Here is a 14,969-nt window from a genome sequence, read left to right on the forward strand (position 1 = left end):
TTAATCCTTAAGGTAACATTTTACTTTTTGGGGAAGTGGATTTTAGTTTTTTAATTTTGTAAAATATTCTTGTCAACGGTAAAATTTTAAGAAAAAGCGCGTGAAACAGCCACAGATAAAAACATTCAGCAACACCGAATCAGAGGCAACGCTGTAGCGTTGCCTATAGTAAAGGCCATACGGCTCCAACGTTTTATTATTTTTTTTTTTTTTTCCCCCAGAGGCACTTCATATGCAAGGGGTCTTCGTAGAAGCTTCAAAGGGGGCTCATTCGATTGGAAATCGAGAGTGTTAGTGCCTTTTTTAATAGTCGAAAATGTTTGGACGGCAACTAGCCCCCCCCACGCCAATCATTCCCCCAAACACATCCACTCAAAATTTTGAGATAGCTATTTTGTTCAGCGTAGTTGGTTTCCAGATGGAAAATATATTTTTAAGGAGGAAACTCCCCCACAACCCTCAGGGCAATGGTTTTAAGTTATGCCCTGGGGGCATATAAGGTTTTTATAGAAGGCCTTGTCGTAGAAACTACAAAACAGACTAATTCGATAGGATATTCAAAGGGATTGTGCCCTTTTTAATAATCGAAAGTGAATAGAGTGTAGCTAGCCCCCTCCCCTCTACGCCCATCGTTTTCCCAAAAATATCCAATCGCAATTTTGAGATAGCCATTTTGTTCAGCATAGTTGATTTCCAGATAGAAAATATATTTTTGAGGAGGACACTCCCCCACAAACCTCAGGGCAAGGGTTTTAAGTTATACCCTGGGGGCATATAAGGTTTTTATAGAACGCGTTGTCGTAGAAACTTCAAATCAGGCTCAATCGATTGGAAATTAAAGGGCTAGCTCCCTTTTTAATAGTCGAAAGTGATTGGAGTGTAACTAGCCCCCCTCCCAACCCAAGCCCATAATTTCCCCAAACACATCAAATCATAATTTTGAGATAGCCATTTTGTTCAGCGTAGTTGATTTCCAGATAGAAAATATATTTTGAAAACATATTTATTCATTTATATTATTACTTGTTGTATGTTTTTTGCTATGATTGTTTATTTAATTTCTGTTCGTTTAAGATTTCTTTTGTTATTTAATATTAATTTTTGGTATTGTTGAGTTTTCATTTTAAATTGTATTTTTATATCATTATATCAAGTTTAATATTTCCTATAATTTTATTCTAAATAATAATTTTTCGGAAAGTTTTTTTTAATTAATAACATACAACATCTATCTCCCATTTCAATAGTTAAAACATAATGAAAACTGGAAAACAAAAATAGCTTAAAATTTATTCCGACCCTGCTTCCATAGATACAGGATACCCCCCCCCCCCAAAAAAAAAAAAAACATCGAAAGGTTGCAAACATGGCAAACCATGGCATTTAAATAAGTAGTTCTGTCTGCTGTCAAATACAGCAAAAAATAAAACATTTTCTTGCCTGCATTTGAAAAAAGGGTTTCTCTCCCCAAAGTTTTATTTTAAGTCTTTGGCTTCGGAAAATTGTTGGCAAAAATTACAATTTATTTTATTACTACAATATCTCCTTAGAAGAAACGTTCTGATCCCTCTTCCCAAGGGTCAGAACTCCGTAAATTCTTAAGCATAATACTTTATACCATATTATGGCAAGATTTGATGTGCTATCAATTGATAATAATCCGCTAGTCTTGCTTTAAGAATTAGATTACCCCACCTGTAAAGCTTACGCTATTTCCTAAACCAAGTACATTTATTGGGGAGGTGGTAATAAAAAAATATCAAACTATTTAAAAATGATACGAGAAACATAGAGAATTATAAAAACAATTTAAAAATTCCGAGATTTTAGGTGAGTGCCCCTCTCCGACATGTGTCTCCCGAAGACCATAATTTTTGGTCACTTTTGGACCACACCTGAAACAATTTGTTTTGAACATGGTTTTCCTGCACCCTTTCATGCATTAGTTTGCTAATCTCACTGTGAAGAGGAGGGCCTGAATCCTCAATAAGTTGATCCAGAGGCCCAGATTTTCACGAGGTCTTCATTTGGCCAAATATATTTAAATTAGGTTATTACACTGAGGGATGTGCAGGTAGCAGCTTCACTCTTATTTGGACTTTAAGATAGAAGAAAACACTTATTTATATGCTTAACTACACACGGTGGAGGAGTATCACCCCAAGTTCAAGATAATGTAAATAAACCTGTTCCCTTAGACAATTATAACCGAAATTTCCTGTTTTTGGCATTCACCCCCCCCCCTCCTACACTACATTTCTTCTGTATACTTTTATCAAGATTGGTCATATTGAACCAACGATCATAAGAAATTGATAACGTTTGACCATCTAAATACAAGGACAATTTGCCCCATAGCCTCCCTTTGTCTGAGGAAATATATTCTAAGTAGGCATTGAGAATGTTTGCAGAGAGGGTGCAGGTCCTTTTGTTGGAAAAGGTTGTGTTACAATAGAAACTTCCATTCACTTGTATACCTCCACAGCAGGGTAGGATGAAGGACGATTCGAATGATTGGGTCCAATCAGGCCCCGCGTTACTACCAAAATGAACAAAATAAGAATTTCGAAATTTAAAGCAAATTGCTTTTGACAAAAATGTCCTGCAAAAGTTACTTCAAATAAGTTTTCCCCAAAGGGGATGGAGTACCCTTTTCAAAAGTACATCTGTATGGAAAGCTTTCAGATGGTTAAATAATAAGCCGTCCTTGGATAATATATTCTGAATTAGAAGACAGAATATTTTGTTTTTCAAAATATAAGCATGGGTGCTTCAATTGCACTAGCCACTGTAGGATTTAATAACTGGCCAAATATATACAATAGATTAGCCACACATGAAAAATCATTTGGTGGCTATGTTGAAAAGCACAGAAATTTTGAATTAAAAATCAAGTATTTTGCAGCAGGCATCATGACATGACTAAATATAGAAAAAAGCCAAGACAGATAATCTGAGGAATTTAGACAGAAAGATATTTAAATAGCACGGGTAAATGGCGGGAGTAGATATGACTCTCTTATTGGACAAGTACTTGATAATATTAAATATAATAATAGATAATATTCAAGTTGTTTAACCAAGAAAAAAACCGTCTGTATTAGATATTTGAAAGATTATTTTCTGTGGTTCAGTTTTTAGCAGAATGTAATATCATATTTAGAGAATCCATCAAAAACCTAGGCGGTCACGAAACGGTAGTTTTCTTCTGCCTTTTCTCCAACGCCTATATGTTTAGTTTTATGCATCTTCAAAAACATAGTTAGTACCTCTAAAATATGTAGAAGGACTTACTGTGAAGCCGCTTTGCGATACCAGGTCGGAATGTCGAATTCAAAGCATATAAGCAGTGATATAACAAATCGGTGAGTTTTATGATACTCTTTTCGAAACATTAGCACTTTCCCAAGATTCACAAATTAAAAGCGAACCAGAATCTCTGGGAAATGCAATTTTTATCACTCTTTCTCTTTTAGTTTATCCAGAGAAAATTTAGTTTCTCTGGAAAAACTAAATTTTTATCACTCTTTTTCTGTACGATTTAGTGTTCCAAGTCAAATATGTTAGCAAGAAACTTCAAAGTGAATCTGTAGATGCATCTATTGCACTTTCTTCAGAAAAACTTATAAAATGATTAAGCAACTACAGAAATACTGGATTTGAACAAATTTTAGTTCAAGCAAAAACTCTTGCAGACGATTTAAAATTATGAACAGAATTTTAAAATAAGACTTCGGAAAAGAAAAAAACCTTTCAATTACGGAGGCAATGATAAACCTATTGAAGACCCGGCAAATAAATAGAAGATGTCTATCTTCTAACATAATCTTCTTCTTCTTATATAAGGTCTATCTTCTTCTATGTAATAAATACATAGAAGAAATACATCAACTTATACTGTTGTTTTAGATAAGCAAAACGAAAAAAGTCATGTTCATGGCTAATCATTTGTCATGATTAGCCAGTGTAGTCCCAGAGATTGTCTGCTTTAGATAAAGCTACAGAATCACTAAAAGTTCCTTTTGAGCAATACAAAATCATAATGAATTATTTGGGTTTCTTAGGAGATTTCAAACTGCGGAAAAATAAGTGCTTCTAAAACAAGCAGCTGAATTAGAAACTTCTCTAACAGAATCTACGTTAAGAGGAAATGATTTACTAAAGGTGAAAAAAGATGACATAGACGGGAAAAATGTTAGTTGAAGAAATAGAAGTTATGATATCTGTTCAAAATTTTGAAATCCAATGAAATTTCAAAAAGTAGAATTTTTTTTTAAATAAAAATATGCCATTAATAATAATATGTCTATTATAGAATGTTTTTTTTTTTTAAGTAATAGCAATAAAAGAAATTAATTTTAACACCGTAATTTCCCAAAGCCAATAATCTCTAAATACAAGTTTGTGATGGGAAATCCCAATCCAAATGCAGTTAAGAAAATTCTTTTTTTTTTGCTACCATTGGACTAAGACAGACTGTTTTTTTTTTAGATGCTACAGCTTGCCTGCCAAACTTCATTTTATTTAGACAAATCTTTTATTTTAACCTGTTTGTATAGAGTCAAGGTAGGCGAGATTTTTGTTTTGTTTTTTGAATAAACCTTTTAATTTTTGTTTAACAGCTTCTCGTTGATATATACTGAAAAAACACAGAATATGTTTCTTCGTCTTTCCCTCTCCCGCATAAATTACATTGTGTAACATACCGCCTTACGAATTACTATATAGACCTACCATAATGAAGTATCGAATTTACTATAATACCATATTTATATTGTGGCATACCACATTTTGAATTAAAGCTGACCTGGCTCTAGATCAGGCTCGTCAAATCTCCAATAAATCTAAATATTTTAATTCAGCATAATTACACTTGAATTCAACAGATATACACTTTGTTAAAATGATCAGAGTTGCCACTTCACTTCGTAAAACATATTATCTCTTCGGAAAAGTAAATACTACAAGACAAAAAAGCAGTGTCTTTAGAAATTTTCTATGCGTATTGTGTTAGGCTGATAAAGTAGAACTACATAAATATAGAAAAATTGAAAATTATATGTAAATTTTTTTTTTCGAAATTTACTAACTCTAATACAAAGTACTAAAAAGTACTGCTTTCTTAATTGCACTCTGAAACAGTATTCTGCAAAAAAAGGTCAACAAATAACACAAATGTACTGTCTGTGGCAACCATGTCCATGATATAAACTAGAGGCACAAATTAGTAACTAATTCACAAGTGTCATTAAACTCAACGAAGACAAATTGCACAAAAAGCAGGTAAACTTCAATCAGGCTTTAAATGTAAAAGCAAAGAAAAAACATTGGCGGTTCAATTAAAATAGAGCCCATAATTTGCTGAAAACACAACCTGTAATTTTTGAAAAATATTACTATTCTTTCGATTATTCATCTGTTTCCATTTTTTTTCTCTTTGTTTCTCCCTTGTTATAAGTTTCCTTTTACTAGATATGAGATAATACTAACCATCTCTTAAAATTAAAACAACGAAAACACTAGTAGAAAATTCCTTTTTTAATCTTGTTTTATAGATAACAGAACCAACATTTTATTATAGTTTCCTATCAATATTTCTAGTACGATGCAAAGAGAAAGGGAAACTCGTACGAGTCGGATCTCGTACGATTTAACATGGAAAATAGGGATTAAAAACCACTATCCCGACTTATAGTATAGCGTTTGGTGACATTATCAAAAAAGAAAATATTTAAATGAAAACTGAACATTTCATTAATCTGTAATGAAATTTTTATTTTCAACAATTCAACTTCTAATTCAATGCCAAATAAGTCAATTTCCAGTCTGCACAAAGTAGGCGTAGGTTAGCTTGACAAAATATTGACAGATTGAGTAGCTTAGTTGACTTGAAGCTGGTAGGCCTTTCCGGGACAGAATTCTGCTTTCTTTACCCTCTCCTGCATTTTCAAGTATCTGAATAGGCTAGTATACAATAGTTTTTGTGTCAAATTAACCCACAAAATCTAGATAGCACTGGTGACTAGAACCAGTTTCCTATCTTGTAAGCTTTCCATACTCTTTGGAAAGTTGGTAAAGGTCGTTTCGTCAACAACCTTCACTACTAAATATGTATGTTCAATAGCGAGAACCATTGAACAGTATAGTTGTCTCATAACAGAAGATGACACTAACCGAGCTACCTCTCCACTACCAAAATGGAGTCGCTTTCCAAGATCCGTACATTTTGGCCAAAGCGAAAGCTTTTGAGAATCTTTTGAGCAGTGCAGACCAAACAGCCATCACTTCATTGAGTTTATCTGGCAAAACTCTCAGTGATCTAGCTACAATTTCGAATTCATCATAAAAATTGCATTAAAAAAAATCACAAACTTTTAAATCTTCTTTTTTAAGAAGTCAAAATACCAAAACCTGTTAGGGAAAAATTGCTTGTTTTTTCTGGCATCCACAGTTCTTCTTTTATAAAGTTGCATTTTTTGGTGTCTGAAAGACCCAGAATTCCCCTAGATAAACTTCAGAATATATTATTCCCCTAGATATCTTAACAGTCCTTTGACTACGTTCCTGAACTTGTCATAAAAAAAAATCTACTTTTTAAGAAGTGAAAATACCTTAACTTTACAAAATTACTTTTAAATATCAATACCAAACACCGTGGATGACGACTTAATTCAGAATTTTTTTAAGAGGATCACAAAATTTACATCTTGAGCACAAAGAAAAAAAGTCAGTGCTACTTGTTAAGAGACTGAAGTAATTTTGCCAAGGTGTAAAAAACACAATCACCAACAACTGAACTGTGTTTCCCTATTTATGTCTACAGGAATAAAAACAGACAAATAACAAAGGTATAAAGTAAAAACCAGCAATCAATATTTAAAAAAAAAAACTACTGAACATGACAAAATTAAGAGGCTGATATACAATGAGCAAAAACAACTGAGCAGTAATTAAAGGAGAAAAAAGAGGATGGAAAAAAGGAAAAAAGGACGAAGAGATAAGATAAGAAATATCTTGTCATACAAGACAACATAAGAAAAGAGACTGAAGTGAAGATTTATATATATATATATATATATATATATATATATATATATATATATATATATATATATATAAATATAGGTCATCCTATATACATTCCTGTAGCGAAAGTAGATTGACATATCGACCAACTTAAATGGCCGGTTTTTAGCAAACTATCTAAAGTAATATCTAAGAACCTTTTCAGTCTGTTAAAACCACACAACAGATACAGTCATCTCATAAATTTACGGATATTGTAGGCTTTTACCTCGGATATAGGCTACTACCAGGTCAAATAACTTTATTGCATCCAAGAAAACATATTTGGTTTTATCCTTGTTCGCTTCTGATTGTTCTTTTTAACTTTTTCTTTCGAATTTTTTTCGTATGTGCATATCAAAGTAACATTAGACTTTCTCTACAATACATATTCTAGATTATAGAAATAGACTATTAGGTTCGATGGAAACCTAACCACATCAAACAAGCAAAATATGATCCACCCATACTTACCGACTAGTTTACTAAAATGCGAGGTCGCCCAAGATTTCACAAAAAAGGCTGCTTAGCATATTTATATGGTCAACAAAAATAAGATCATCCACATGAATCCAGTGGTGTAGGTGGCTCTTTCCCCACCCCTGGGACGATGTAATTTTTCGTGCCCTCCCCCCCCCAAAAAAAAAAATTCCCGAGGGTTTAAAAAACCGTTTATCTAACTGGTGCCCAAAAGATACTGCGCCGGGGGACAAGTCTACCCCCTTTCCTCCCAACTACGCCATCATTTTACTCCCAACAACGCCATTGGACTGATAACAAATATTTCCAATCCTCAAAACAGCTTTATGATATTTTCTTTGAGTCTTTACACAGCTTGTTATCATTTGTTAATCTGTACAATTTTCCCCTACAGTTTTGTATAAATTGCATAAAGTAGATTCGTCAGATCACTAAAAATGACAAAAAGGTAAAAAATCTTAAAGCCAACAAGTTTAAGGAAAGCAAAACAACCTTGTTAAAAAGAATGGAAGTTGACCCATGGTGAATATTGACAAAACTACCGGAACATCTATAGTTTCAATCATCAATACCCCGCGTTAATGTAAACTGCATCTTTATATTAAAAGACTAGTGCTCTTTCTCTAATCTTTAGTCTATAATTCCTCCTGAATAATAGTCTATAATTTTCCTATAGTTAGTCTAGAATTTCCTTGGGCACGTCCGTGTGTATCCCTTCAAAGATCTAGCCGTAGCTCTGTATAAATTACATAATTGGTAGCTATATCTCTTCTCATTCACACCTTTTTAACATCCAACTTCATAAAAGTTTCTACTTAGTGAACTGGTCGACTCATACACGGGTTATTTCACAGCTGTATGAAGGAAGTCGTTTAAAAATAAACGATTATTGTTGGTTGAAATGTACCGGTCTTTTGCTGCTTGGTTTCCAACATATCACAGGTCCACTATCATGAAAGCTTTTAAAAGCATGATGCTAAAAAAAACTTGCAAATTATTAGTAAAAAGCTACATGAAACAGGAAAATAAGCAGAAAAGAAACAGAGAACCCGGGTTTGTAAATAAAGATCACTTAACTTCAGGGCTCTTTGCGAGAACCTTAAGTCATGCTTCTGACAAGATCTCTGCTTCAAATGCTTTTAAACCATGCGTTTGGAAGGTGGATGTGATGTTAGAATCTTTGTCGGTATTTCTTGGTGTTTAAAACTAAAAAGATAAAAAAAAATCTTTGGGGATGTTTTGGACAATGGCACCAATTCCCAAAAATGAGGTGCGAGGGGGTGTATTTTTCAAAATTTAGGGGTGGGGGATTTTTTTTTTTTTACGAAAATGCCAAGTCATTTTGAATGAAAATACCAAGAAAAAGAATGCCCCGTCCCCAATTGACACCACTGGTCTTTGAAGGTGGACAAAGTCAAACCAGCAACTTTAAATGCCATAAAATTGAGGAACAGACTGACCTTACGCTCCTCCCATTCTATAAGGATAAAGTGGTCTTGCACCATTTTTCCAGGACAAAACTCTCCTTGGGGGGGGGGGGGGATCGAAACTGGACAAGATTTGCAGGACCGGTAGGGAAATTTTTCGCCCTGTTCGGCCCGACAAATACGTAACTCGTCTGCGATGAGTTTATAGTAGTAACGCGACTTTCTAAACGCATCTATTTATTTTCAATAGTAACTATATATTAGCCATTCTGAAGTCGTTCGAAGAATGTATAGCACTAAGACATAACAAAATATTAAGGCAGCATATATGATAACGACGTAAAAAGCTCAAATTTACATGGAGATAGGCAAAACAATAAGCATATAGTTCCGTTGGATATCATGGAATGCATACTTGATCAATTGATAAAAATTCACAGCCAAACAAAGCATTTCTATTCAATCATCAAATGAAACGATTACGAATTCGACGATATTGACGAGATACTTCGCTCGGACAGGGATGTTTTTGATATAGTAGGTGATGGTGTGATGTCCAGATCAGCGGGTGTCAACAAAGGGATGGAAGAAGTGACATACGGAGCGTAAAATCTGAAAAAAGAAATCACAAGAGTTAAATCAGTTTTGCTACTGAAGGAAAAAGAACTTTGAATACAGAATAAAACAGGAAGGAAACTTTGGAACAGGAAGGAAATGGCTTGGAAGTAAGTGATTTTGATCAATTATCCCGCTTTAGATTTGCATTTTTTTTTTAATATAACATAAAGCGTAAGTATTTTCAAATTTGAGGCCACAAAGGCCCCACTGCGTAAACAGCCTAAAAATCGATTAAACCTATAAAAAGAAAGGCTGAGAGATCAATTAATGATTCGCTCACAGTAAAAGGATATTTAAAGGTTATTTAATATTAAAGTATAAGGATATTTAAAATATATTTAATAATAGTAAAAGGATATTTAATATTAAAAGGATATATCACAGCATTTACGCATTACCTAACTGAAACCTCATCTCTAGCTCATATAAATTTTCACCCTTAGCAGCATTCATTTTCAGCCCACTGCATCCGTGGCCAAAAATGGGTAGAGAAACACACATTATTTTCAATAAAATATAATATTAACAAGCAAAAACAAAAATAAGAACTTATAATACGGCTCTAAGGCATACGAAATTCATAGAAGAAAAACATACCATGCATATTGCGCCTATAGAATAAACAAGTTGTCTTATGTGTAAAGTGGGCAAATGAAGAAGATGAAACAGAAACTGAAGCAACGAGAAATAAAACGAACCATATGAAATTAAAAGTAGCAAACAAAACAAGAAGCCAAAATCGCTAATTGCTAAGGAAAATTCGCAAATGGCGGCATCCCTTCACTGTCCAGTACTTCTGTTTTTGGATGCGAGGCATAAACTTCCATTAACCACCTTCAGCCCTAAATCATCTCTTCGCATTCCATCAATGTTGGCTCCGGGCTAAAAGACTAACCAAGAACTCTGATCGTAGAGTAAAGGAATCTCATCCATGCTAGCAAGTGTCCCAAGGTCAGCTCGCTTCGTTAGCAACTGAAATGTCTCTTTTTACTTGGTCATGGTCCTAACCTAGCCACGCGAGGTTGGCCATGGTTACACCCAAAAAGTTACTTAATATTCACAGTATAACAATCGTCAAAAATAGAAAAGTATACGCAAAAATATTTCATAGTTCGTTAAAAGTCAGTGCAATAAAAAAAGAGGATGAACAGTATAAACATGAAAATAAAATCAAAACACATAAGCAAAACGAAATAATCAAACTTTTAGTGAAACAAGCGAGGTGGTACCTAGCAGGTTTTGAGCCCCCCCCCCCCTCCACTTAAAGAACGAAAAATCCCACTAAATGCATTGATTTTGGTTATTCAATAAAAAAAAATAAAACAAAGACCACTCATGATTGAGCCACCTTCTCCTGAACCAAAGTACGAGGCTAAAACCATGGATGAATCGCCATTTTCTTGAGGAAAGGTTATCAACTCCTTTCCCAGTGAAAAAGCAAAAATTAATTTGGTTTGTGACTTTCATATTTCGATGGCTTTTTCATTAATATGTCATATCTTCTAATATGTTCAAAAGTTTTTCTAAGGACATGAGGGTAACGTCTATTTAAACATTCAGTTTCAGGAGTCTGGTTCTACAATTTTAGTATTAAAAATTTTTCATTGAAATACTTTCTGGTATCTATAAGTCTTAAGTTAAAAGATCCCTCAAAATGATCCCTACGATCAGGTTAAATACCTGGCAAGAGGGGCTCCTTTCCAAATATACTAGTCAATCTTACAAGGATAGTTTAAGAAGAGCGAGCTAATTGCACAGAAACTATTATTATTCGGCCAAAGATTTTTTTTTGAAGTGATCGACTCCCAAAGCTTTATGATTTTTTCCTAGATTTGTAATCAATTCATCAGCAACCTAAACAAGAATGCACCCAAAAAGTTGTTTCGTGAGGGGGGGGGCAGAGTCTGGGGAAGAAAACATTGATAACCAATTCATCCAAAGATCTAAGATATTATAGATAGATGGATAGATTTCTTCAACAGCTCAAGAATAAGTTTAACAATAAAAGCACAAACACCCTCATATATGCCACGCAAGACTCTATGGCCGGGAATACAGGGAAACAATGTGAAAAATACCGAAGTTTTTGGAAACAACAACAGGACCGAATGCCCAGTTTGCCTGTTTACAATCCCAATGAACATTTAAGATATAATGGATTTGCTTCCAATTCACCTAGTATTTAATAAACGCTGTTTGGTCCTACGTTTAATGCACGTTATGTTCGCACGTTTATGTTTTATGCATGTTATGTTAGCATGTTTAGGTTTGTGCTATTATGTTCTGACGCACGTTATGATTGCACGTTTATGTTTTGATGCATGTTATCTTTGCATATTTATGTTTGCACGTTCATATTTTGATGCACGTTATGTTTGCACATTTATGTTTTGATGTAGATTATGTTTGCACGTTTAGGTTTTGATGCACGTTATGTTCGCACATTTATATTTTGATGCACGCTATTTTAGATGCACGTCATGTGACTGCTACTCACTGTCTGAAAACAAACCTTTGGAAATAGGTTTATGCCTAACAAACACAGATACTAGGCTTTGGCCGAGGACAGCCGAATTGTCGAGGACGTCATTTTTGAGTATTTTTACCCTAATTGCCTAGTACCAGAACACTTTTCAAATTACCGCTCCCAAATACCCTGTCGGTTCCACTAGAGTTACTTATGCTGTCCTTGGAGTATACTGATAGGGTATAATAGATTTTGACAATCAAAAACTGCCTTACTGTTCCTGTTCTAGAAGCTCCGTTGCAAACTTTTCCTCCAATTTTTGTTTTCTGGGTATACAAGTTGATTTCCATTCTTTCAATTCGGTTTGATATTGGTCATCAAGTTGACGAATTCGTGTTGTTTCATTTTCACTCAGAATCTTTCCTGTTGAAATAAGAATAGAATAATTTTTATCAGAGTCAATACAGTAGCACAGACTTAATAGACACTGCATCTTCCAAGTGTGCTTGTTCAATTTTTTAACCTTTTATTTAGGCAACTTCGTATAGAACTAGGGGTCATAGCAAATTGGGGAGATGACTCATTTTGGTAAAGAATTGATCTTTAAATCGGCCTTTTGACGGATCGGGTACTCTCAATGAGCAACCCACGACAGCAACTCTACACTCCCAACCTCCCTTTTGAATAATAAGCCCAAGCAAAGTAAGGGTTATTTGCAAGCACTGAAGGAGTGAGATCTGCTCGAACGAAGGGATGAAGGACCCAAGCAACCAAATAAAGCAAGTCTTTCAGGAAAAACACCAAAGGAAGGCTGAAGGCCCTACCTCCCAACCAGAGCAAGTAAAGAGAGGCATTATGTGAGGCAGGATATAAATGCCGTTTTTTCAGAAATTTAATTTGGAAAACTATCTTTAAACTAACCAGAAAAAAATCTTCTGTACTATTTTTCAAACACAAAATTCTATATTTACCAAATTTCTTTAAAATGTAAAAAAATGTGAGCAGATTAGGACATTGCCATACTTTTGGGCAGACTATGAACACCTTGGATAACGAATAAAATTTAACATTTGCTTTTGTTTTTCAATTTTATATCAAGTTAAAAAAAAGTTAAATGAAATCTGAAAAAAATGACACAGCAAAAAAACATTAAACGTAAGATGTAAATTTTTGCAATGAAAAATACAAAATAAATTACAAACAATTTGAGGGCGGGACCCCGAAGATTCAGGTACCACCTCTGTTTTTGACGGCTTGAGCTCACCTCTGAATAGCCTTAGTCTGAAACGAATTATATTGGAACGTGACAATATTTTTATTGAACATGGCTGAATTTTCGATTAAAGAAATACTAATTGAACTATTGAACAATGCATGCTCCGAATTATTACATTTATTGAAAATCTTTACATTTTCACAAATCAGACTTATGGATACGACTTGTTACAGTCAAAATTAGATCGTCGATTTATTGTCTGAGTAGATATCAATTAATATTAGAAAATGATTACAATAAGAGAGGAGGTAAACAGCCATCATGTAGGTGATGAAATTGCTGGATTTTTTCAGGAGACATAAAATAATAGAGAAGGATTTGTAGCCAAACCACCCTTGCTAGTAGCTTTGAAGAAAAAGAGCAGGAATCTGACAAAGAAGCCCATGCTGTATGTCGTCTATCATGAATTAACACGTAACTAAAGATTTTCTCTTACTTGGAAATGAATTAGTGGAATAAAATACTTTTAGCAAACTAATTGAAATTTAAACAGCCTAGTACGTGAATTCTAAGTAATTAAGGGCTAGGCACACGTAGCTGATTTCGGGAACCGATTTTAGCAAGGGTGTATTCCACGTCTAGTGATTCTAATTAATGATGCTAAGAGGCGGGGCTTAGTGATGGTTTTCGGTGATCCTTATCGGATGATCCTTTCGGATCATCCTTAATTACGTTGTACACAAGGAATGTACTAGGGCTTTAGAGATTTAGGCATGTAATTAATCGTATTTAATGATTATCGTAAATTAATCGTAATTAATGATGATTAATCACCGAAAAACGTCACTAAGCCCCGCCTCTTAGCATCATTAATTATAATCACTCGACGTGGAATACACCCTTGCTAAAATCTGTTCCCGAAATCAGCTACGTGTGCCTAGTCCTTTATTGCTTATTTCCCTATTTAATAATGTAGAAAATTTCGACGTATCATAACAACGACAAATAAATAATTATATCATTGACTCATTGATACGAATTTGACGTACCAATAATTTTCGAAATTTGACGAAAATCAAAACTTCCCTAAAAAAGCCAAGAATTACCTTTTTGGTCAACATGGAAATCGACACTTTTAGAATTATTATTTTGAAATCAATAGATCCCGAGTAATTGAAGAGATAATTCTATGTTATATTCTATGATATATTGTGTACAAACGGTCACTATTTTAACCGTGAAAATTGATTCTTCGCTTATATTAATTTTTTATGACTCATTTTAATTTATTGACCTTGAAGCAGCACTAGCTGCCTTAATTTTTTTGTGTCACTATTTATTTGTTTTGTTTGTTTTTTATCCTTGTTTGGTTTTGTTTGTTTGTTTGTTTTTTTCATGACACTCATGGTAGTTCCAGCTATTGCAGTGAATAAAATATATGTTCTACATAATTCTATGTTCTAAATAATATGTTCATAATTCTAAATTCTATGTTCTACATAAGTCATGCATTACATGACCTCTTAGAATCTTTCTTCCAGAGAAAGCCAAGTTCTATTTATTCTATTTTAATACGGTTTAGTAGGCTAGCCAAAAAAAAAACTACTGAAAATTGTGATAACTTCTGAGCAAATTTCCTTCTCTGACACGATTAGTGAAATGGCGTAATGAAGATGAATTTACTTGGAACGAGAAA

The 14,969-nt window shown here is 33.9% G+C and overlaps 1 protein-coding gene across 2 annotated transcripts in view; it reads right to left on the reverse strand.

The window, feature by feature from the left end:
• Window positions 1–4,839: 4,839 nt before the first annotated feature.
• Slik (Sterile20-like kinase) overlaps window positions 4,840–14,969 on the reverse strand; it is a 124,086-nt gene continuing 113,956 nt past the window's right edge. For both annotated transcript variants that reach the window (XM_089088579.1, XM_089088578.1), the window contains exons 23-24: window positions 12,333–12,480; window positions 4,840–9,584 (exon numbers count right to left, since the gene is read on the reverse strand). In XM_089088579.1, the coding sequence (XP_088944705.1) occupies window positions 9,452–9,584; window positions 12,333–12,480 (281 nt within the window). In that variant the 3' untranslated portion in view covers window positions 4,840–9,451. The remainder of the gene's footprint in view (window positions 9,585–12,332; window positions 12,481–14,969) is intronic.

This window comes from Artemia sp. Qi Xiang Cuo, chromosome 4 (genome assembly GCF_049724085.1).
Source record: "Artemia sp. Qi Xiang Cuo chromosome 4, ASM4972408v1, whole genome shotgun sequence".
In the NCBI taxonomy this organism is placed as follows: domain Eukaryota; kingdom Metazoa; phylum Arthropoda; class Branchiopoda; order Anostraca; family Artemiidae; genus Artemia; species Artemia sp. Qi Xiang Cuo.